General features: G+C 38.4%; 1 protein-coding gene across 4 annotated transcripts in view; it reads right to left on the bottom strand.

The window, feature by feature from the left end:
• Positions 1-638: 638 nt before the first annotated feature.
• The window catches only part of LOC111861212 (calbindin-32), a 380162-nt gene continuing 355139 nt past the window's right edge, over positions 639-25661 (bottom strand). For 2 of the 4 annotated variants that reach the window (XM_023845602.2, XM_023845603.2), the window contains exons 10-12: positions 11950-12006; positions 5040-5111; positions 639-3752 (exon numbers count right to left, since the gene is read on the bottom strand). In XM_023845602.2, the coding sequence (XP_023701370.1) occupies positions 3603-3752; positions 5040-5111; positions 11950-12006 (279 nt within the window). In that variant the 3' untranslated portion in view covers positions 639-3602. Of the gene's footprint in view, positions 3753-5039; positions 5112-11949; positions 12007-17690; positions 17703-25661 lie in introns of all 4 variants that reach the window. The other 2 variants (XM_023845604.2, XM_023845601.2) reach the window with 2 other exon arrangements.

Raw genomic sequence — 25661 nt, 5'->3', positions numbered from 1 at the left:
TTATGTGTATAGGCCACTCTTTGTGATGATGTTGCCACTGTTGCAGTGGTTCGGTCTTGATCCTGATATGCAGGCAACCCACACTCTAACTGCGGGCTGTCAATGCCAAGATGTTGTCAACTCCTGTACTAGAGTGCTGATTTATAAAGTATATGGCCTGTACACATAACATTATAAAAACTTGGTGTACATCACTCCAAGTAAACAACCTGTGGGGTGATGCACTGCATAATGAGCGTAGGCTCCACAAAACAATAGTGAAGTCAAAACCACATGACCTAACTTATGAGAGAAAATCCCAATACACAAGCACCCCACAATATAATTGCTTCTACCCCAGGAATAGCACACCAACACGTAGCAGTCACAAAGTATCAAAGAGATTTATTACAAAATATCTCATTTCTGTACAATTTTAATTTTAATTTTTAATTCTAAATTTAACTGCCTAAGTATTTAAGTTTCAAAAGAAAATTCAATTTATGTATTTATAACTCACAAGAAAGCAATATGGATCGATATTGAAATTAGATGCAATTCAAGAACTAGGGCTAGTATCATTGTATGCCTGATGATGGTCCTATATAAGGGCCAAAACATGTAGCGTCAACAACAAAATAAAGCAAGTGTTGATACAATAGTGTCTATTTGGTTTTTCAGGTATGTTGTTGTGTAGACTGCCTCCATTATATACATTATATATCATATATATGACACATGACAGGATGCATACCCTTAATATTCAATGGAGAATAAACATAGGATAGACTGAAACAATCAGAAGCAAGATTTCTGAGAGAAAACATGAAAACAAAAGACTTTAGAACAATTATCTTGGATATTTCTTTGAGAAAATAGAAGGACAGGTAGGAAACAAATCAGAATGTGGATTTCTAATAATAATTGTTAGTTATTTTGCAGATATAACACCGTCATGTAACTACGTAGAATGTAAATTTTTACCATCCAACAGTTGCCAATTACAGTAATACAGATGAGAGTTATCATGTCAATATATTCAACAGAGTTAAACTTATAATTTCTCTCCAGTAATTGTGTGTTCTGTTGAAATCCCTTATTCTGAAATTTCACTGCAGCATTATATATTATATTTGTATTGTTTTTTCAATAAATCTGTCACCTGCATATTTTAAACAGCATACAATGAGAAATGGCTGGATGATGAAGAGGAATGAATTTGAAAGAATGAGGGTGGAAGTGATGGACTATATTAAAGCACTCTTTTGCCATTTGTTATTCATATTGTAGAAGAAAAAGACAGAAGTAGCAGGACACTGTGGTTATTCTGCAAGAAACTCATTTCAGTGGTGAGATAGAGCTGCCTGGTAGAAGCCTGTGGAAGTCATTCCTTCACTGCTCAACATGTGTACATATAGGCCTAAGAACTAAACATACAAATAATAGTAAGTATGCCCTTCATATTAAGAATCAGCATGTTCATAAACTTATAAAAGTGTTCAATTAGAAATTCATTATTAAAATTAATCATATTTCTTGTACTACTAAGTTGATTATGTCAAGATTAAAATATAATCTACAGTAATATCTGATATATTTTTGTTTCATATTGGACAGCAACTGGGAGAGTGGAAGTATTAGAAAATTTTAAGTTGTGTTCCAAGTCTCTTTGTTACAGCAACCATTCTAATTCCCAGTTTATCAACATCATCCTGAAGGATAATGATCTACTCCACCTCTATCAGAGTATTTAATTTACAGGCTCATAACATTCACAAAATTTTGATAATGTGTTTCTGTGAATTAATTTTGACCCTAATAATTCTTCCTTTCCCACTCACAGGCTGTCATTCTCTTTTCCTGCAGGATTTGATAGCATTTAATATTCTCTCTCTCCTGGTTCAGGTTTATGAATTTCAAGGCAGCAGAGTCTTAGATTATGCACTTCGGGATTATAACATCACGTAGTTTCATAAATGGTTCCCAGAAGTTTGGAGGAAACTGCCTCAAACTAATTTACATAATCGAGACATTCATTAAGATGTACTTATTTCACTCTTATTTGTGTAAAAATTGAATTGACAAAAGTGTCACACTTAACGTCTCAATGCACTATGCAATAATGCAATGAAAATTACGCTCATCACCGTACAGAGAAGATCAATGCAATGGCCTAACCTGTGCTCAGGAGATATCTGGGTCGAATCTCAGCAAGAATACCAACTATTCTTAGGTTTCCTAGTACTTTTATTAAGCCTTTCTAGATTAATTCTACCTTAGTATCTTCAACATACCACAGCTGCATTCTTCTTCAGTCTTTTTAAGTTATCTTACATGAGTAATTTTTAACCTATTATATGCTGCATCATACTGATCATGCTGGGGAGGGGGGGCAGTCCAATCATAGTAAGAAAAGCCTCTCTTTTGTCGAGAAGCATATTCTTACAATTATGCAAATTTAAATATCATATTAATCATTAACAGAACTTGTAATTTTTGAGACCTCATACCCCACCCAGCCAATGTCCAGGGCCATCAGCGGAATGCCCCCCCCCCCACTGGTTAAGAAGTACTGCCTTAAAAACTGTTTATTTCTTTTAATTCAACAATATGTAACCTGAGCAGCTGATACTTGTAAAAGAACCCAAGAACCACAATAATCTTATGTTCAAACAATTTATAATATTAGCTACTTATGACCTAATTTGTCCTCAGTTGATGTTAGAAGAAATAATTTCTTTGTCCAAATATTTGTCTTTCTTATAGTTTGTAACTTCAAACATTACATAAAACATTTGATCACTGAGAGATATGTCTCTTTGACTCACATGTTAAACCTAACATTTGAGAATGAGGGGTGTATTATACTAAACTTGATACAACAAACATAATTCAGTAGAGTGACTTGGAACACACATACTGTTAATCACTTTATGCAAATACAATTAAATTCATGAAATAGTTTCTTTCTATATGACTTACATTCAGCCACATGCCAATGGTGATATTGCCTTTTGAATCCTAATATTATGAAGCAACAGAAAATAAATTTGCCATGAAGATGTATATAGCAGTATGAGGTCAACCAGAATTATTTGTTGTTGTGGGCCTTTATTTATAGTGTATTAACCCTACCTGGTGTTTTTTATTTATTTATTTATTTATTTATTGCAATGATGAGCTTTCCCTTTCAGTATGAAAACTTATAGGAAGTAGAATACTGTGTAATAAATGAACTGAAATTTTCTCTCCCTTTGAAAATCAAGAAAACAGTAGCAATGATATGTTGAGTTTTAAGGAGTGAAGTCTTTGCTTCTGCAGTCACAAAGGTAATTTTCATCATTATTTTGGTTACATACAACGAAATGACATAAGTAATTTTTCTTTTCCTTTCCAAGCTAGAACTCTCATGAACTATCCACACTGACCATTACATCAAAAGTAATCCAGTTAAGTATAAAACATAGGGTTTTAACAGAAAATTGATTTATTTGTTATAGTTGATCAGGTTCCTGGAAGCAAAATGACCGCCATTAATGCAAGTCCACCACATGTATATGTATAAAACAATAATGATTTGGGATACTGCTGTTGGGAATCAGTGGTTACTGTAGGAGATGCCTCTATGCGCTTGTATCCTCTTCTTGGTTGTGCTTAGCTAGTGCCAGAAGTATCATTGTCAGCTCTTTCCTGTTGATCTTCCCATCCTGGTTGTAGTCCACACCACGTAAGATTGTTTCCTCAAAATCCTGGAGATCCTGAGCATCATAATCCTGTCATGTTAAATTGATTTTAGTGAGAATTTCTTCATTAGAATTTAAAACTTTCTATTATCATTGAATATTAGCTCCTTAAGTTGTAGATGGAAGAGACTACTTAAAGTTGTGGAGGGTGGCTGCAAATATATTTAACAACGGTAGTGAGCAACTGACAAGGAGTGGCCCTCTAGCTTGTGTCCGGATGGAAAGTTAACTACTCCATATCATAAGAAACTAGCATGTTACAAAATGTTACATAAGAACTTGGACTTGCTGAGGATAAGGACTAATGGCAAGTTCATATGGATATGGTAATGAAATTCTGGGTTCCATAGAAGGTGGAGATTTTTTTTTGACTAACTGCATGTCTATTAGCTTCTGAAGAGGAATTATATGGTGTGTTCACGTGATTAATGGCAGGGCCCCCAAATCACCACATTTGGATCACATGTAGTCCATGAAATTATCATCACATTTCCTCCTCTTAAAAGAAATGGAACACATCTTGTAAAAAACCTTGCAGAAAATGCTTACTAAATATTCAGCATACGTTTTCAATTGATTTCACGTGACACATAAATAACAACTTGCAGAAACACAGAATAAGTGTGACTGCATGGTTGTATGCAATGATGAAATAATATAACAAAAATTTGGTGGCTAATTTTTAAGTGCCATTAACTGGCAGCACTGTCTGATGGTGTCATTATGTGCTCAGCATAATTCTATTGCATGACCACTTGGATTACAAAGTGTTCTGCTTCATTAGAAAAGCATGTTTGTTCCAATGTAGCCTACAGTTAGGCATCTGGGGCACAATATGGTCCCTCAGTGTTTTGAACGTTTACTGTGCAAGATATATGTGTGGCTGATTAGTTATTCACTTATTTTGATGTTACATGCATAGTGCAGGACCAATGAACTTGGCGAAACGCGAAGAGACGTTATCATGACCTATTTTAATCTTTCATTTGTCTGGAATGACTGAGGAAATCCGTAAATGCCTGCAACAGATATCCTGCTTCCAAGGATCAAAATGTGTACCTCCCACATGTGACACCAGTTCACTCATTCAGAAAACCACGGTAATCATTAATCATGAATATCTGAAAATGAAGGAGTTACATCCACAATAATAGCAAAACCTTCAACATGCATTCAGAATGTCACTGAATAGAATTTAGTGAGTATCTCATGGGTTTCTTCAGCTACATAATGTAAAACAATAATGTATTTAAGTAAAAAATTACATTTTCATTTGCTATTTACTTTTATAGAGCCCCTATAAAACTGAGTGCCTACCTTCTTAACCAGTTCCAGCAAGTCCTTCAAGAATCCTCGGAGTTCCTCATTTTCTATTGTGCCATTGTTGTCCTGTAATAGTGGCAACAGAAGTTTATGCAGCTAGCATTTTGTGATAATATTAAAAATGTTTGATCCTGCATCAGGTTACACTTCACTGTATTACAGAATATTCAATATTTCTAAGTGATTCACCATATACAGGCACCAGTTGCTCTGTGTAGCAAATGGAAGAAAATAGTTGTTAATAAGTGATGACATTAACTCTTGTCACACTTCAAGAAATTAAAGGTATATTGTTCTTGAAGATGTGTTTAGACAAATACTGATTATTTAACATGGATTATTTTCATTTAAGTTCAATGAAGAAGACTTCAGAAACACAACTACACAATTATTAGCAAATATGAATGGAGAAATTTTCCATTTTTTCAGTTCATTTTAGCTGAAAAAATGTGGGACAATCCATAGCCTCAAAAAATGTATATAAATATACATATGATGCTCATAATTTTCAACATAATAATGTTTTCTCCTGATGGATTTATGCCATTGAGGAGCAAACTCATGTATTCTACTCTGCTTCAGGATGCTACTGCATTCTCTTCAGCTACGGCTTCATTACCCATGAATTTTTGACCATGCATGACAGTCTTCAAGGCCTGAAGAATGGTGGTAATTCCAAACAGTAAAATTTTAGATGTACAGAATTTTGGCCAGCATATCAAATGGTAATTTCTAACATCACTTACTTTGTCTTTAATGTGTATTTTAGTATCATGAATAGATAGAGAGAGCATAACTCATTAGTGGAGGCTGATGCAGATTTCATATTTGATTTTCTTCTTTTACAGCTTCATTTTACATTTTGTTATAAATTGTATGTGGTATAATGCACTCAATTACAGCTGAGATAAATCACTGATATCTGTCAAATTCAGGAGTGGTTATTGAGGAAACACCTATGATGGATCTCTTGGTGTATTATACAAGACACATTGGAACCTCGCTTAATGAGCATAATTCGTTCCAGAATCTTACTAGTAATACGAAACACTCATTAAGCGAAACAATTTTTCCCATATAAATTAATGTAAAATACGATAATGTGTTCCATGCCGAAAAAATACTCAAAAAAATTTATGTATAACGTTTATTCAAGGAAAATTATATATACATTGTTAAGGAGCGTGAATCATCTTCATCTTTTCTTCTATGCGGAATGAACCAACCTGGAATGCGAATTCGATTTGCAGAAAACAAAAAAAAAAAAAAAATCGAAATAATTAGTTTATTATTTATGATACATATCTAATTCTTTTTTACTAGAAAGCTGTCTAGAGACATTTGTTTTTGCCGACGCTTCAAAATTTGGTGAAAATGCGACACAGCATTATCATTAAATAAATTTGTAGCACGCATAGCCACTGCCTTATGAGGGTGATGTTTCTCAATGTACGATGCAACAGTTTCCCATGCTTTCAGCATTTCTCTTATTGCGCCAGAAGATTGTTGCTTTGCTGTTACCTCCTCCTCCTCCTCTGACAAACTCTCCTCCACAACTTCTTGCTGTGAAACCCAATGCAACTCTATAAGTTCTTCGGTGGTCAGCTCTTGGCTGTGCTCTTCCACAAGCTCATCGATATCATTGTTATCCATCTCCAACCCCATGATCTTGGCCAAAGACACAATCTCGTTGACTACAGGCTCCACAGGTACTATCTCAAACCCCTCAAAGTCACATTCGACAACGCTCTCCGGCCAAAGCTTCTTCCAAGCAGAAGTGAGGGTTCTCTAGATAACCCCTTCCCCTGCCTTTTCAATCATCTTGAGGCAGGCAACGATGTGGAAATGATATTTCCAAAACTCTCTGAGAGTGAGATTGGTCCCTTCAGTCACCTCAAAACAACGCTCGAAGAGTGCTTTAGTGTACAGCTTCTTAAAGTTAGAAATAACCTGCTGGTCCATAGGCTGGAGTAACGGAGTGGTGTTGGGAGGCAGAAACTGGATCTTGATGAATTTAAATTCTTCAAGGAGGTTATCTTGTAGGTCTGGAGGATGGGCAGGAGTGTTGTCCATAACAAGCAAGACATGGATTGGCAGATTCATTTCAAGCAAATATTTTTCCACAGAAGGACCAAACACTTCATTGAGCCAATCAGTAAAAAGGTCACGTGTCACCCAAGCCTTGTTGTTGGACCTCCATATCACATTTAGTCTGCTCTTCTGGACTTTACACTTCTTGAAGGCTCGTGGAGTTTCTGAATGGTAAACAAGCAGTGGTTTAATTTTCAAATCGCCGCTTCCATTGGCACAAAATAGCAGCGTGAGACGGTCTTTCATTGGCTTATGGCCGGGCAATGCATTATCCTCTGCTGTTATATAGGTTCGCTTCGGCACCTTTTTCCAGAAGAGACCCGTCTCGTCACAATTAAACCCCTGTTTCGGCAGGTAACCCTCAGAATCTACGAGCTTCTTGAAGTCGCCGATGAAGTTCTCTGCTGCCTTTCTGTTGGAGCTTGCTGCTTCACCGTGCCTTACAACGCTGTGGATGCCGGTTCTTCTCTTAAACTTCTCGAACCACCCACGGCTTCCCTTAAATGCTTCTTCGGCCGTTGATGATCTTGGCGTCTTCTTAACGAGGTCGGCGGAAATCACTTTCGCCTTCTCACAAATGATGTTCTCGTTAATAGTGTCGCCTTGCAATTGCTTTTCGTTTATCCATATGAGAAGCAACATTTAAACAGCGTAGGGAATATGTAACCGTTGCGTACATATTCTTGTCACTCCCTTTGAAGCATCTGTCTCCTTAATCTTGTCCTTGTTCTTGAGGATAGTGCAAATCGTTGATGTAGACCGACTGTATGTGCGCGCTAGATCAGCCACGTTCACACCTCGTTCTCGCTTTTCAGTGATTTTACTTTTCATTTCTACGGTTATTTTTATTCTCTTATGGCTGTCTTTTTGCGGCTTTTTCTTCGGGGATATTTTTGCAAGGGTTATTAAACTTTGCACAAAAAAATCACAAATAATATGTCTGAACACAAGTTTGGAAAAATCTGTGATCACAAGCGACACTAAGATGCTAGCGGAACGAGTGCTAAACACAGACTGATGTATGAAGCGCACAATCCGGGACTTCCCCTCTCGTCACTCGTTAAGCGAGTCTTTTTTTTTTTTTTTTACAAATTGTTTTGCTCGTTATGCGAATTACTCGTTATGAGAGGTGCTCCTTAAGCGAGGCTCCACTATATATATATATATATATAACCACTGGATTCACTTGATCTACAGGAAAATTTTATGTTAAGTACCTAGTGGAATAATTGTAACTGAAAACTGGACCTGTAGATGACACACACGAGCTGAAATAGGTCCTAGACAGCAAACGCTAACTACTTGTAAAGTGCTGTGCTGACAGGAATTTTATCAATATTGAAGGGTTCTATCTTCAGGGATATAATGTTATGTAGTCTGTTGAAAGTCAACAAACGTTTCAAAGGAAAGTTTTGCCTACACCTTTAGGGTTAAAGAGTAAGTCAAACAAGAATCCAGCATGAAAGCGGGTTATAACTCCTGCTTCTACTTGCTTTCACGCTGCTTTCTTGCTTTGATTATTCTTTGATCCTGAAGATCGAAGCGATATATTCCTATGAAACACCAGTTGACTTTCAATGGAATGCATGGCGTTACATCCCAGAGGATATAACTCTTTGTAACCACCACTGTGAGAACCTCAAATCCTACATACTAAATACGTGGGTTACTTCAAAAGTCATGGCAACATAATTTTTCCGAAATTCGAAAGCTCCGACCGGAATTTCCAAATTTGCCACTGAGAGACAGCAACGACTGATTTCTAATTATGCCGCTAGATGATGCGGAAGTCCAAGGACAACGAAACGAGTCCAGCGCGAAGTCAGTGTGTTATAGCCTTCGTCGAGAATGAGCGTTAGCTGGCTGGAACAACGTTGTTACGTGAAAATAGCAGTGCTCCGCGGCAGAAATGCGAGTGAATGTCACTCAGAGCTTGTGGAAGCTCTGGGTGATCGTGCTGTACCATACGGAACTGTTGCAAGGTGGATAGAAGCATTCCAACATGGAAGAGAAGCAAGTGCCGACTTGCAACGTAGTGGACGCCCTGTGTCCGTTCGTACTGATGTTTCTCGTGCCGTGATCGCCCAGTGCATGGAGGAAGATAGGCGCTCTTCTCTGAAGGAGTTTAAGAGACACATACAGGGACTGACCAGGAAGCTGTGCATCGAATTTTACGAAAAGACCTACACATGCACAAGATTGCAGCGAAGTGGGTGCCACACGAATTAAACGAGGTTCAAAAGTGGACACATTATGAAGCAAGTCGTGTGAACCTCGAACGTTATGAAATTGAAGAAGACAGTTTCTTGAATCGGACAATTTCCATCGATGAAACATGGGCTAGGGTGTACAAACCTGAGCTTAAACGGCAGTCCGCTGAGTGGCGACATCCAGAGTCGCCGCGAAAGCACAAGTTTCGTCGAAACCATCCCCTGTTAAGTTAATGGTAATTTTAATATACGATGTCCAGAGAGTTATTCTGTGTCATTTTGTTCCACATGGTCAAATTGTCAATGCAGCGTATTACGAGTCCTTTCTGCAGAATAACTTACGTCGTGCCATTAGGAATAAACGTCCTGAACTGCTTAACAATGCAATCGTCCTTCACGACAGTGCAAGCGCCCACACAGCGAACAGTGTCAACCGTTTACGACAGTGGGGATGGGAAGTACTACACCATCCTTCATGTTCACCCGACCTTTCGCCATGTGACTATGACTTAATACTCAAATTGAAATAGCCATTGCGAGGGAAACGCTTTCGTACACAAGAGGACATTTCCAACGCAGTTCGATGTGAGATGACAATATTTGGAGATGGTGAAACTGATGATATTCGCCGTCTTCCTCATGGATTGCAGCGAGTACTTGATAAACTTGGAGACTACTTTGAAGGTTGCTAGTCGTAATGTAAGAAATCAGATTTAACGCACATTGAATTTTTTATTTCTTGAAAAATGAAAAAAAAAAAAAGTCATTTCGTAAAAAAAAGTAAAGCTATTCTTGTACCAGGCCGTGAAGGCCCATAGGGTTGTGAGACGTTGAGGGTCCCACACTATCTAGACAATCGGCTCAAAGATGGCGGTAAGGTTACAGTCATTCCGTAATGTGTAAATTTTCTTGCCTACTATACCTACGCCCTTTAACATCTACCTGATCCTACTAAGCCAATCGGAGGGGTATATCATGCCCTTTCATAAGTATATTTTGAACTTTCTTCACTGTAACGTGTTTGCCCATAAAAGATCAGTTGCCATGACTTTTGAAGTAACCCACGTATTATCTACAATGATTTACATAGCACAATGCAAGAAAATAGAGATAAATGCTTTATGTATATTTTGTCATACAGCTTTTGACTTAATTAAATGAATGGATTCTTATGTTAAGCCACATCGTAACTTAAGAATCGTTATACCAGTTTTAATTAAAATCTATACTGAAGATCCTTGCACAAATTTATTGAATCTCTAAAAATATGATAATGATCAGAGCAATAGAAGTTGTATTCTAAAATAAAAATGGAAGAGTTATCGCCTCACAGAAACAAATGTTTTTTATTTGTAAACACGACAAATATGATGCAACACTACAAGGTCCTCTGCATAGCATAAATGCAAATATGACTGCACCAGAACTGTTACACTAGGTCTGTGTTTCCTAACTTCTCTAATATAAATGGAAACACCAATATTAAAATATAAATAAGGAAATAATCTGCCAGTATAATGGCAACCAGCCTCCTGAAGATGTGAGTAGAATTAATACGTATATCAAGTATGCATCATGTAAGAGACAATACCCAACATAATATTAACATATTGTCACGTGTTGGGTATATGTCACGGGACAAGTAACTTCACGCCCTATTTGATGTAGCGAATTTATTGAACATTCGCTCCACGCTCATACAAGTCATAGTTATACAATCTTAATCTTATACAATTCACTATCTCAATTTCTGTTAAACTACATCTCGGCGAATCCATTCAACTGTCTCCGGCGACGGCTACATTTCAACTGCTCGTAACTCGTAACTGGCTCAATACTCACTACGGAATCCAAGTCCAAGTCATATTGCGACTGACGGTCAGTCAGTCAGTAAGTCTTGGTGTCGAGCCCCGTCTGAGGCTTATGACCAGATATTTATTACCGTTGAACCTTACAGTTTTGTTTTTTGTGGGGCGCCCTCTCTGACGAGAGGACGGGTCTGTTTTTTTTTACATGCTGCTAGGTCTTGGCAGCGTAGGCTTTCTCAGGTCTGAGTCCCTTGAAACTCGAGGCAATATTTTGCTGTCTCAGATTTGAGACTTCCCTCTTCGTCGCCTCCTACGACTCGCAGGGTCACCTCACTACTGAATAGTGTTCGCTGCTCCTTATTTAGCCTCAGCACGTACAACACAGAAAACGGTTACGTGATAGCTTTCACTGTTGTGTGACATCGTGTTTACCGATTTCCTAGCAACAGTCGCTGCACGGGCTGCCCTGTTGCGTGACGCCGTGTTTACAAAGGCGTTGCTGGGCAACGCTGCCGAGAGTTTATTGCTGCATTGCAACCGCGGTTTCCCTTGTTACATCACCAAGGGGAGGGGGTGTTTAACGAGCGTTGCGTCGTCCACGTCACAATATTGATGCAGGCCTACTTTGTTAAAGCAGAGTTTCACAGTAATGTCTGAATGATAGGTCATATTCACTTAACCATTTACTCACAACCTCTACTACAGAAGCAATATTTTTGTGAATTCGGTTTTGTAACTTACTTCTAACATATTTTTATTTCACTGTGTTCTCTGTGAAAGAATATTGGAACTTACCCTATCATAAAGGGAGAACACCCTCTCGATGTCATCCTTTGTCAGCTTTGTAGCACCCTAGAGTTAGTGGAAAGAAGAATTAAATGATAAACGGCGATATAAAATACTGTAAATTACATTAACACTAGTCTTTCATTAAACCATAATCTCATTATTATTATTATTATTATTATTATTATTATTATTATTATTATTATTATTATTATTATTATTTCCAACTTTATAGCATGAGCACTGTTTAAATACAAGGGTTGGATAAAAAGTAGTGGCAACACCTCTAGAGTTCTGAAATGACTTTATTACCTGAGGTAAACACACTTACAGTCCTTCAATATAATCGCCCCCCATGTGTACCACCTCCTGCCAAATTTGTGGAAGGCGCCTTACACCATCAGCGCGTCCACTTCTGTTGATGTCCAGCAGTGACTGCCCTACAGCACGAATAATCTCCTCTCTTGTGTTGTAACGTGTCCCTCTCAGTGGTTCTTTCATTTTGGCAAAGAGATTATAATCGCACGGACTCATATCGGGTGAGTATGGCGGATGTTGAAGTATCTTCCATCGCCAACGGCGAAGGATATCCTTGACAACGTCAGCAGTATGAGCCCTTGCATTGTCATGAAGGATGATGGGGTTAGTTGCCAACAAGTGTCGTCGCTTTCTCCTGAGTGCTGGACGAAGTTGATTACGCAGGAAATTGCAGAAATAGGCAGCATTTACTGTCTGTCGTTGAGGTACAGTGTGGTGCAGTATCACTCCATCAGTGTCATATGCCACAATTGCCATTGCCTTCATATTACTCTGTGTAGGGCGCACTTTCTCTGGACGAGGAGAGCCAGGATGCTTCCATTCATTTGACTGTCGCTTCAAGTGCGGTTCCTATGAGAGAGCCCAAGTTTCGTCCAGAGTGACAATCCTTCCAAGGAAGTCGACACCTTCCTTCTGGTACCGGTCCAACAAGTCCTGTGCAATTGCATAAGGTTGCCATTGTTGCACCTCGGACATTGTATGGGTACCCAAAGCGCTGCAATTTTGCGGTTACCAAGAAAATCGTGCATAATGTGGAGCACGGTTTTTTGACGTACATCTACCTCAGCAGCTAACTCTTGCGCAGCCCATTGACGATCGACATCCAGCGAAGATGCAAGAAGCTGCATTGTGTGGTTGTCAACATGGGGTCGTCCTGAACGACGGTTGTCCTAAATGGCATCCCTCCCTTCACGGAACAATTTCACCCATCGTGCCAATGAGCAATACGGCAAAGCAGCATCATCACATGCTTCTCGCAGTCCCTGATAACAGTTTTGTGCACTACGACCTCATGCAACTTCAATTTTTATCCAGGAGCGTTGTTCTTGTTTTGAAAACATGTTAGGGTGCTTGAACTGGGCTCCTGCACTTCAAGACGATGCACAATGCAACTCAATGGAACACAACCAGAGGCACTCACTGCACTACTTCAACTTAACTTCTGCTATCAGCTACAGACGGTGCTAGTGCCACCTGACGCACATCTTTCATGTTACAGCAGTGCTGCCACTACGTTTTATCCAATACTTTAATTTGTTTGTTAAAGAAATGCACTGTAGTCATGTGTAAATATTATCTGTACTACATCTAACAGTAAAACTGCTGCAACTAAACTAGTTAGTAGTGCTCAGGTACATATTATGCAGCATGTATGTTTAAGTCCAAGATAATAATGGTAAATGAAAAGAACATTTTTCTCAAAATGGCTCCTGTAGTTAATGTGTATAAAAACTAAAGAATGAGCTTTATAAAGCAATGAGGACTGTTACAGGTATGGTGGTTATCTACTACTGCTGATCACAGTGGTCACGCAGTCTAAGGCATGAACTGTCTTCACTCGCCCAAACACTGGGATCATGGGTTTGAGTCCCATTGGAGGCATAGATGTCTGTGTGCGATTATTCTGTGTTTGTGTTCTTCTGTGTGTAGGTAGTGGTCTTGCGATGGGCTGCTCCCCCACCCAAGGAGTCTTACAGACTGTGTATAGGATAAATTGATAAAGTAGCCAAGGTCCAACAGAGGGACTGTAGAGCGAAAATTTTGGCAAGTAATTATCCCCAGAAAACCAGGAATTATGGGGAGGAACACAACAGAGATTCAGATTCGTAGTATGTGTGTGTTATATATGTTGCATGAAGTCAATGTTCAGATACATACATTTCAGATCTTAAAACTATTATAACTACTTGTATGTTAATGAAATTTATTGGGGAACAAGAGTATGGGCCTGCAAACTTCGAACAAAAATATGTATCTTGCTCGAATTTATACTATTTCATATGCCAACACTTTTCTAACAGCCAGTCACTACTCCTTTTCTGCCCACAATATTAATCTACAGTGGGCATATGTGTGCATATGCACAGAAGGCTCAGTGAGCAGGATCTATGCTAGTTTCATTTCAGTTTCATATTTACATATGATTTACCCATTACAAAAGTATACATAGAATCAGCTGAAGTGGAAGGTAACAAATTAATGTGGGATGAAACTGTAATTAAGAATCATATGTCTGAAGAGGCTAAGATTTTAGAATATTTAAAAAATATAGTTCTCAACTGACGATCACAATGACAGTGACTGTCTTCGCTCGCTCAGACACTGAGATCGTGGGTTTGAATCCAATTTGAGACATGGATGTCTCTGTGTATTTATCCTGTTTGTGCTGTCCTCTGCGCAGGTAGCGGCCTTATAACAGGCTGATCCCCCGTCCAAGGAGTCCTACCGACTGTGTAAAAGATCGAGAAACTGAAAACGCAGCCAAGGTCCAACAAAAGGCTGTAGAGCCATAGAGATAGATAGTCCCCAGCTATGGAAATTAGAATTTGAAATAAAGTAATTAATTTTAATAAAATAAAAGGATTCATTTGAAGAAAATCTGGTAGAAATATGTCAGTGGTTTTCAGTACGACTCCACAAAATAACAGTGAAAACTTGCCCCGTTGTTTGGGTCTGAAATGTGGAATCTGAAAAATATGGTAGTAAGTGACTGAGGACATATCATGTTAGATTTATTCAGGCAAATTACAATGTATAACCCACATTAAAGAGACGGTATGCGTAATGAAAAAATTATAGAGCAGGTGGTCAGACCAGCAAATATACCTGGAAAAGGTTCTAGAAGCCTGAACTTTGACAGTACAAAATAAGTAGAAGATAATCACTTAATGTTACTAAGTATCCCTGTTAACTTCCCATTCAAAATTCTTCTCAAGACGAAACTGCACTTCTTGCGACCTTCACATGGCAATTATTTGTCTATACCCCGAATTAAACGAGAAATACTTTTCCACTCAGAAATATGTGGTTTTCATTAAATAATCTGATAAAAATACAAGGTATACCTGAATCCAAACGGGTCTAAAGTTGGTAGCGGAATTTTGTCCATGCAAGATTTAATGATTATATTGTCCCAGTCGATCGATGGAACCTTATTTTGTAAAATTGTACTGCACCAAGTTATGATGAGCCTGTCAACGTAAAGGAGTCTTTCTGAGATGCTTTCTGCTCCTTGCTTGTCACCACAAACTGTAGTCAGTAAGCTGATTAAGGTAAGCAAGAAAATGGGTAGATGCTTCTCATGCAGTTTCTTATACTTCAATGTCAGTCCTATCTTAAAACAGTGTATTCTGTTTGCAGACGAGGCTCTGATGACTGAGTCATGAAAATTATTTCACATCTTCCGTTTCGAGGGAAATATTTTTCCCTGTTTCTAGAAAACAACATTTAGACTTCAACAATTATATCTGAAGTGGAGATAACGACACTATCAAAATACAGTTAGGATATTGTGTGTCTAGTTTCAAGTATGGTTTTGAACTGCCTATTGTGCTTACAGTTGCAAATAACATCGTAATTCAGTGTATTACAAACTACGTAGCTACGTAGCTAGTCAAATATCAATGCATTAATTCCACGAGGTTTAGTTTCTAAAATTATATGTATCTGGGTCACGCTTTTGCTTTGTGTTAATTTTTTAAATAAAGACAGCTTATGTATTATAGTATTTACGTAAAATACATGAATATTTCCAGCAGCACATCTGTCTTTGCAACAAACATTATCAAAATTTACGTGTCTGGCAATTTCCAAGTCTGGAAAATGTGTAGTTGTTAAAGTCTTCAGACGTCAAGTAGCAGTATTTATGACCTTCTTGCCATTAGCACTGTGGAGGTCAAGCTAAAAGGATCGTTACTAATATAGAATGCTGGCTATTACATATATCTGCAAGTGCGTATTCCCTGCAATGTATTCATCAACTTCGGAAATCTTATATTCACAGTGTTCTTTATAATGTATCATTCAGAAAGTGGAGTGTGACATAGTCAGACTGATTTAGAATCTATAAAATTTAAAGAAAATATCTAGTTCAGCTCTTCACTAGTTTACTCCATAAAGTAATATATTTCTTTGTAAAATTGCTATATTTGCTTTCAGTTCAGGATATAACGTTACATATACGCGTAAAGTGTATTTTTCTGTACTGCACTTGCCTGAACATAACATTTAGTTTTGATCAAACAAATCATGCAATATCTATAGAAGCACATCATATATATAACACAAAACTAGCATAGATTCTGTCTGACATGGCAACTTTGTCAGGTTGAAGCACCAACAACACTACCAGCCACCCTAAGGTCACTACTCACACAGACAGTAGCCAAAACACAATCTCTACACCCACCGTCAAGAACATGCAATTCGGGAATCCAGCAGCTGAGCCCTGAACTTCATTAACCCAGAGATACAATTTTGACTCACATGTCAGACTCATTGTTCAGAATGGGCTTAAATTAATATTCTCATAATACCGATGGAAGCAGTTGCACGATTAAAGCAGATGCGGGTCTGGTCTTCTGGAACACTGGGATCATTGTCCGAAATCTTTTTACGATACTACACGTATATTTATACTTCATTCTTCTGTGTCAAAATGTGACAATTGGATAGGAGACATGGACTAGCTCTGTCAATTGAGCCCAACTGAGTATGTTTTACCTGAAGAAGGAGACAGATTCCAGTCTCCGAAACGTTTTAAAATAAAAAACAGAAGATGGATAATGTTCAAAAGTCATTAATTGTAACAACATCTCTTATATCTATGTAAACAATATTTTATTACAAATTGCAAAAACATTTTCTGAAAATGGAAGCGGATGTGAGATGTAACACTCATAAAGAAAAATATTTCTTAGGCAGATGAATGAGAATTCCTAAACTTTTATGCTGAGAAGTATAATTTATTTCCAAACAGGAAATGCGTTATAGTAAATCATCAGCGTCAATAGCGATAAACTTAACTACTTGCATCTGTCAAAAGCTGTTAACCTTATCTGATTGACTGTACCTGCAACAAAATTAAAATATGAACACCGTGACAATGAATATTTAACAAGCAGAATATGCAATATTAAGTTTTAATTATATCGAGTAATTATAAACCAGCGGCTAAATTCTAGAGAGCCAGCTGAAACTGCGAGCTTTAAAACTGAAAGTCCACTCTGCACCAGAACAATATTTCCGGTATTACAACTTCATTAGCATGAAGCGTCTAACAAGCATAGTTAACTTAGCAGTTTTCTTAAGACGATAATTTCTTTAGTTAGGAAACGAATGTTAACTTATATAATAGACTCAGCTGCTTTCCCCAGGCTTGCAAGTAGTGAAGCAATGAAGCTACTACAAGAGACCAACCAAGCGTTACTCACTTCTATTCCTTCCTGTTATAGAAGACAAATGAAGAGCAATAATAATAGTTGATATGAATGAGTGTTAGTGCATTGTTTTATCAGACATTTGATTATATAAGGACATCATATCCATTTCACAGATGAAAATAAACTATAAATCAATGAGGGAGAAGGGTACAAAGGTCATAATCAGGTACTGAAACAAGAATGCCTAGGAAAGACAAACATGGTGCCCACTTTGCTCCACGCGTTATAATTTACATGAAATGTTAACAAGAATCATAAATTAGCAATACCGTATTAGCAATTAACGTATTTAATGATCAGTTTCTGTATAAAATTTCCTCTACAGATTCTGACGACGGCAAATGAGTGCTGGGAAGTATAATCTAATAACATTGTGCAAGGTATAACCTAATGGAACCGCACAGTTGCCATGTTTGTAATCGGTGTCATGTAAATTGTTTTCAGACCTAATATGCAGACAGGTTTAAGATCAACTTCCATACAGAATTTCAAATGTTAGCTCCACCGTTTGACTGACTGGTTATTCCAATTAAACCAGAACTAAACGCAGGCTTATATATCGTGTGGTCACCTTCTTATTTTACATTCAACAAAGCATTACCTTAAAAATATTGTAGCATCTAGATCCGTTACTAGGTAGCGACCGCGAAACAAACAGATTCCTAAGGCAATGTCTTCACGCGCATCAATATAGGAACTCTTCGAAACGGTGTTTTCTGCGCGATTCGTGCCAAGGTGTTATATAACGAGGACACCGGCCGAGTTTGCATCCGGAAGGTCCTGCGACCGACCAGCTCGACCAAGGTTTTCCGTGGTTTTCCTCGGTACTAGAGTAAATGCTGAGTTGGTGCCCAAATTCCACGTTGCACTGCATGCTTCACATGCAGTCCTCCCATTGTTAACATCAAAATTTCGCCCTAATATAGCCCTCCCAACGTTACAAAAAATAATAAATAAACAAAAAAATCCGATCATACGCTTTATCTTTACCAGAGGGACAAGCGGGCACTGCCTGGGAACCTTCAAAATCGGAGCTATATTTTCTCCCCCCCCCCAGCCAATGTAGGGTCTCACACTACCACCACCACTTCTTCTTCTTCTCTCTCTTTCTCTCTCTCTCTCTCTAGAGCGGTTGTATGGTGTGCAGGCGGGGTCCAATGCCTCCACTGTAGCCCTGCGAGTCATAGGAGGAGACAAAAAGGGAACTCAGTGACTGGGGGTGTAACTGGGTTAACCTGTTCTGGGGGATATAAGTAAGGGAACCTGGCCCTCCAGATTGGGGGAGTCTGGAATCTGGGACAGTAATCATGAGTCTTGCGGGACTCGAACCCGAGAATGACTGGCTGGCGGGGCCCAACAGCAATTGTAAACGACAGACCCATCCTCTCGCGAGAGAGGAAGTTACATAAGGAATATAATGGCAAGTGTTCATTTGGAAAATAAAATTGCTGGTCGTGAGTTTGAAGAGGCCTGTCGCCAAGACGATCTGATTGACAGTAAACCGCCAGTCGTAAAGTAACTCTGACTCTGACTCTGACTGAACAGTAGTCAGTTGTAAGGGAGTCTGTGGAGAGAAGACAGTCGGTGCAGTTGAGAACCAGTGGGCAACGAAGTGCATGAGGAAGCTGAAGAATCTCCACCGTTAAAAGCCGTTACCTGGGAACGGCTGGTGAAGACACATCAGAATGAAAAGGCTTAGCATGTCCTGTAGTGATCTGTAAATTCTGGAGATCAGCAATGGCGTTATAATTAAATGTATTCACGACTCCTGTGTTAAAGTGATCGCTAAATCCAATCTCCAATCCAAACCTAGGTGACAGTCACTCATACACGTGAAAATATTAATGTTTTTGGAAAATCTATTACCGCGTCTGATTTGATTACTACATTAAATGAAGTCAATGCTGCTCCCAACTTGCAAATTTGCCATTTCAATATTACTGGTTATGAAAAGAAGTCCGTGGTTTTAGTCCACAAGCGAACTATACCGACCGAGCGACCGCCGCTTGTCGGCGAAGTTAGTGTCAAATTTAGAGGATAGAGGGTGCTGCGTGATCAGCGCAACGGATCCCCATGGCCGTTAATTTCGGTTTTCTTAACCGGAGCCGTTGTTTCCTTGAAATAGCTCCTCAATTACCTTCACGAGGCTGAGCGGACCCCGTTACAGACCCACTGCTTCTCAGAAAATCTGTATCTGTAGCCAGGAACTCTGACCACTTGACTACAGATGCGGTCCATTACTATTTATAAAGAAAATAAAAAGTATATGGGCAGTGTAGCCTAAGCATGCTCTTCATAATAAAATTCATAAAAATCCATGAATTAGTTCAATATTTCCTAGGGACACAGACAAACGATAGCATAAGTCTATCTGTCATAGACAATAAAAAGTGGAGTGAAGATTGTGTACCGATTATGTTAACTAACATGAGAGATATGTTTAATTAGTACAGTGGTTAAGAGTATATATTCACGAGAGGGAGAGAAGTCTTAATTTTGGTGCTAATCAACATGGAATGGATCAGTGATCCATTTGTATTTATCACTTACTGCTTCCGGGAACGCTTAGAAAACCTGGACCGCATATTAACCTAGTGATTTTTGATACACTGCTCAATTAGAGTGTAACTGTTTTCCACACTTTTTTGCTGTCCATAAATCTTCAAACAGTAAAACATGTTCGAAATTTTCCCTTCTAGTTTTCTTACCCACAAGCCCAACATCCCAATAATGCCTTCACTTTGTCAATCACTATGATCATGATAGCATCATTCCCTTGCATGCTTGGGTTCAGTGTACTGAACTTCTAAAAAATATCACTTTGTGCTAGATTTTCATCTACTGAAAACAGTGTTACTTCATCTCACAAGTTGTAAACACGAGCCACAATCTTTTCTCTTGAGAGCCAACGAGAATTGCAGCAAAACAGGAGTGACTGACCCTGTGTTGTCATTTCCTCGCATAATTCTGCAAAAGTCTGCTTTCCTATGGACGAGCATTTATATATTTTACAGTTTTGATCACTCTATCCATCACTTCACTCAGTTCTGGGCATAATTACTTTGCAATCAGTGATTCACGTTGTGTCATAGTGTGTGTCCACATAGCTTCTGGTGCTGATTGTTTCATTAAGTTCTGCAGACTTTCCATATTTCCCTCCATTACCCGAGCTGCAGCCGTGCATACTCCAACACACTCTGATCATTTTACGCTTTTTTCTTTCACCATGTCAACAAATTTGAAGAGTTCTTTTGCTGTTGCTCTTCTCTTTGCAGGTTTCCATTAATTTTTGTATCCTCAACAAACTGCACGTAGACTATCAAATGATAAATGCCACTACAATCAGTCGCTTTATAAATCTGTATTAAAAAACATTCGTTTCTTATAATATAACAGTAAGCAGAATTATATTGTCGTTTACTTCTAAAACCGCTAATGTTCTAGAAGAGTATGGCTTTGCTGGTGCTGTATGAGAGTTAAACTATCTCAACGAAGAAAATGATTTTGAAAATATTTCACCATATTTAATTTAAACGATAAGCACTCCCGAAAGAAGGGGCACTCTCATTCTCTCAGAATGGCACGCCCCAAATTTTTGGAACCTCTGGGGTAAGGGGTTGGGTAGACTGCAGGGCCATTCTGGAAGCGTCAGTTTGTGCAACTGAATTCAGTGAATCGCAATGAGGGAGGATCGGTAACTGACCGCTTGCGGGTCCTTTCCGTGAGTTTCGTCTACGAATTTTTAGAAAGAAACGCAAAAGGAATTGGAGGAGGGAAACAAAAAAAAGCAGCCAGAAGTAAAGTTGGCACATTTAATTTAACCTTTACCTGCAATCCGCCAAGCTTGAGAGTGAATGTTTTGTATATACTGAATGTTGATGGAGGAGACAGGGAGAGAGGGATGAGTGGTAAGTGGAAGAAGTAAACAAAGGCTGTAATCCGAAAATAGAGTTAAGCGGCAGAGGTGCCTCCCGCGTTGTGAAGGTGGAAGTCGAATGCTGGTCGCCGGTGCCAAGATGTTGTCAACTCCTGTACTAGAGTGCTGCTTTGTAAAGCAAGTGTGGATAGAAACAAAGGGCGCACCTTAGACTGATAAATATAGGGAGAATGGATCGTGGATCTCACAAACATTGTGTGTAAAATGGCTTACGATGTCCTTAAATAAATCATTCAGTAAACACAATTTATAAACCACAATTAAAATAGAGCACGTGTCCTGTGTTATTTTCTAGCTGTACAGTATATTTATAAAAAGGAATTTTTTATTTAAGGCCATTAGGTAAATTTCTGTATATGAACCAGGACAGTAGTGAAACTAATTCGAAGAAATGTTGCACCACTGTGAAGATTCGAAATTGCACCGCACAGCCTTAATAGTTGCTTATGTAGTATCTTTTAACTGGATTACAGAGTGAAGTGTGAAATTGGAAAGAGATAAAGAATTATATTTTACTTCTACATAAAAGAGCGTACAAATATACGTAACAAATTCTACAGACAGCGTACAGAAATGTATAGATTCATTACGTCAGAGAGTGCCACATACTTCCTCTAATTCCTAATGAACCTAAGTTTATAAACGCTTTAGAATTTGAGTCGTGCTAGATCAAACAAATCTGAAGTTATTGTACTTGTTGGAATGTTTAAGACCACCACCATCATCATCATCATCATCATTATCATCATATTTCAATAACAGCTCTGACACTACGCTTGGAGATTTATGACTGACAGAAGAGAGACAGATTTTATTCTTTGCTCTCAAGCGTTAACACAGCGCTCCTAAACCAGTTTCCTGCAGATAGTAATGATGAACTACGCCACTGTGACATATAAGAAAATATCGTATTGGTCACTTATACACACATATACGTGTATCCCAAATGCAATTTTTTTTTAAATTTACACCTCCTTTTTGCGGTATCCTTCACGGCCTGTTACACCTTTTTACCTCTACCTTTGCTACAAGTTTCGGCCGTACCCGGCCACCATCAGACAAGTGTTTATCTTACTAAAGCCGTTACCCTGTATTTTTCACTGCATTTAAAATGACCTAGTTCCAAATTAAAACATGTCAATGTCGTTCCATTTGTCGCCATTCTTTCCTAAAAAAATATTTGAGCGCACTGCACGTTGTTATGTTCTCTCGCTCTTTCTTTCCTGCGGAGTCCGTGTTTTCTTTATTGTGTAATGTGAGTTGTGTTAAAATTTTCATTACTGTTAATTTAATTACATTGGAAAAATAACATTTCTAGAATCAGTAAAGATAACTTACATATGAATGATACATACATATATACATACAACTTCACATTCGAAATATTACACGAACTTTAAGGCAGATAGTGCAACCCCCCCCCTTCCTCAGTAAAGATATGAAAGCGGGAGCAGTGACACTGACCTCTCACAACAATAAGTGACACACTCAAATAATTCAACACCGTGGAAATATAAAAACTAATGGAGCATTTAAGTACGAAATGAAACTAACGTACAAACACAAAAACATAACGAATAATATCAAATAATATATTCTTACATATTGCGGATAATAATTATAATAATAATTCCAACGACATCCGTAAGAACTGTACTAAACAACAGGCGTAAGTAAAATTGAACAACTATCAAATGTGTAAAATTATCAATAACGAAAATCATTGCCTGATGAAGATCAGGTAGGCCGAAATATGTAGTGAAGAGGAATAAATGCATTTGAGACTGAAGTATCTCTGTATATAAGTTATAAGTTAATGCAACGGGACCATATGGGTTCCTTAAAGTGGCCGTATTTGGCTTAGTTTCAATTTCTGTATTTGTAATGCATATGGGAGGCCGTGTTCTCATCCTCTAACATGTATGCTGGAATTATTTCAACGATTTTACAGGCGAATAAGAAGTAAAGCTATCCCTGTAACAGGCCGTGGAGACCCATAGGGTTGTGAGAGGTGGAGGCTCCAACATCCTCTAGACAATCGGCTCACAGATGGCGGTAAAGTTGTCAGCCTTACGCGCCGGCAGCCCTTTACTCCCAGGAAGATTCCTGGTACTCATTTCCGTTAGAGGATGAGTCGACCCCAGGGCCATAGTGCGTCTGGAAGAATTAGGTGAATTGAAAAAATTCCACCTCGTTGGGACTCGAACCCGCGACTTTCCGGCTTGTAGCATAGTGCCTCAATCAACTATGCTAAAGCGTAACCCCTTACAGGCTAATATATATTTTATTATTCCTTATTAATAAATATAAAAGAATAATTAATTCCCTTTTTAGATCCAAATATATATGAGCCATGCGATGGCTTACATTGGCGTTCGTCTGTTTCTCACATCAGAGGCTCTTGTTCAATTTAATTTCAGAACAGTACTTTTCATAATTATTGGTGTGGAAAGTGACATTATGGCAGATTTTTCTTCGAGTTCTTTGGTTCTCCCCTACCAGTCACCATTCAACCACAGATCCGTTCCCGTCGACCTGGGCCTGAGAAGTGTGCGATGGTTCGACTAGGCTGTACGTTTTCACAACCCCACAAATAATTTGGGGCCTCATCTCTGGATCTACAGTTGGGTTCATCTAGGGAAGTAAATAATTTATAAAAGTGAACCGTCCTATTTGTGGATAGCAAAATCAAAACCTTTCGATGAAAGCTTACAGATTTATTAATTATAACTTAATTGCTTGTCCTTCATGTACTCGTCTTTAAAATAATGCATTGTTATTTATTTTGTTACTGTTTTTCAAGAGTAACCGAATTTACTTCCTCGTCATTTGATATGCGATTTATGCTTAAAAGAGAAAGACCATGATGAGACTGCCACCTTTCTGGCCATTAAATCATAAAGTCTTTCCATTTATACTGATAAATAATACCATAAACCACGCTCCAGGGAATCATCGTTTTAGTTTGAGAATCTCTACAGTGTGTCTGGTGTAATAAAATTTTAAGAAGGTTTTAACCTTATCAGATTTTTGTCATTCACTATGGCGATGCAGAAAAGAGTAGACAGTCCCATGCTTCAGGCGGTTGGGTTCAATTCCAGGTTTCCATGTGGGATTTATGTTGAGCAAAATGGTATTTGAGCAGCTGTTCTCTCCAAGTCTGAAGACTCTGATGGCACGCTTAGAGCTTAAGGTGGCTGAAAGTATTTTGTAACCATGTTGTCATTAATCTGCAGACGTACCGCAACTAAGATACCATTTTTTTATATAGAATCCTACATAACATACTGTACTTAGTAATCATTAGAAAGTATATAGTAATCAAAACTTTTGGGACTGAAGATAATTTTGGAACAGGAAAATTTGAAAGTCTAGAAGCGGTTAACTCGAGTCATATTCTGTAGGAAAGACAACAACAAGTGGAAGTTGCCTAGAGTTGCACCACTCCAATTCCAAAGTTCACAAACTGCTTTGAATATTTCGTAGGAACACACAGCGATACTTGTATAACGAGGGACATAGAGGAGCGCGATGATTTTCAAGTTGTATGAGAAGGGAAGAAGAAAATAGCAAAAGTCTGCACCTATTTGTTTGGCACAGAAACACGTTATAAGTAAAGAGAAACATTTAAAAGTCAGACTTACGAACGAGAGGGATTCGTCTTGCTTAAGGGGAGAAAAATACAAATGTTACAAGAGCATATCCGTCATTTGTCTCCGAATTATATTCACCATTTGATTTATAATTTCGTATACACTGTAGCGTAGTTGGTTGAAGCACTATGCTACAAGCCGGGAAGGCCGCGGCCGATGATGTCATTGAATTATTTTCAATTGACCTAATCCTTCCAGCCGCAATATGGCCCTGGGCTCGACTCAGCCTCTAACAGAAATGAGTACCAGGAATTAATTAAATAATTTTCTTGGGAAGTAAAGTGCGGCCGGCGCGTAAGGCTGACAACTTTACCGCCATCTTTGAGCCGATTATCTAGATCAGGCATGTCAAATTCAACTTGTACCGAGGGC

Source organism: Cryptotermes secundus, unplaced genomic scaffold (assembly GCF_002891405.2).
Source record: "Cryptotermes secundus unplaced genomic scaffold, Csec_1.0 scaffold1799, whole genome shotgun sequence".
NCBI classification, from domain to species: domain Eukaryota; kingdom Metazoa; phylum Arthropoda; class Insecta; order Blattodea; family Kalotermitidae; genus Cryptotermes; species Cryptotermes secundus.
The sequence above is the reverse complement of the archived record's forward strand: the minus strand, read 5'-3'. Positions and strand labels throughout refer to the sequence as shown.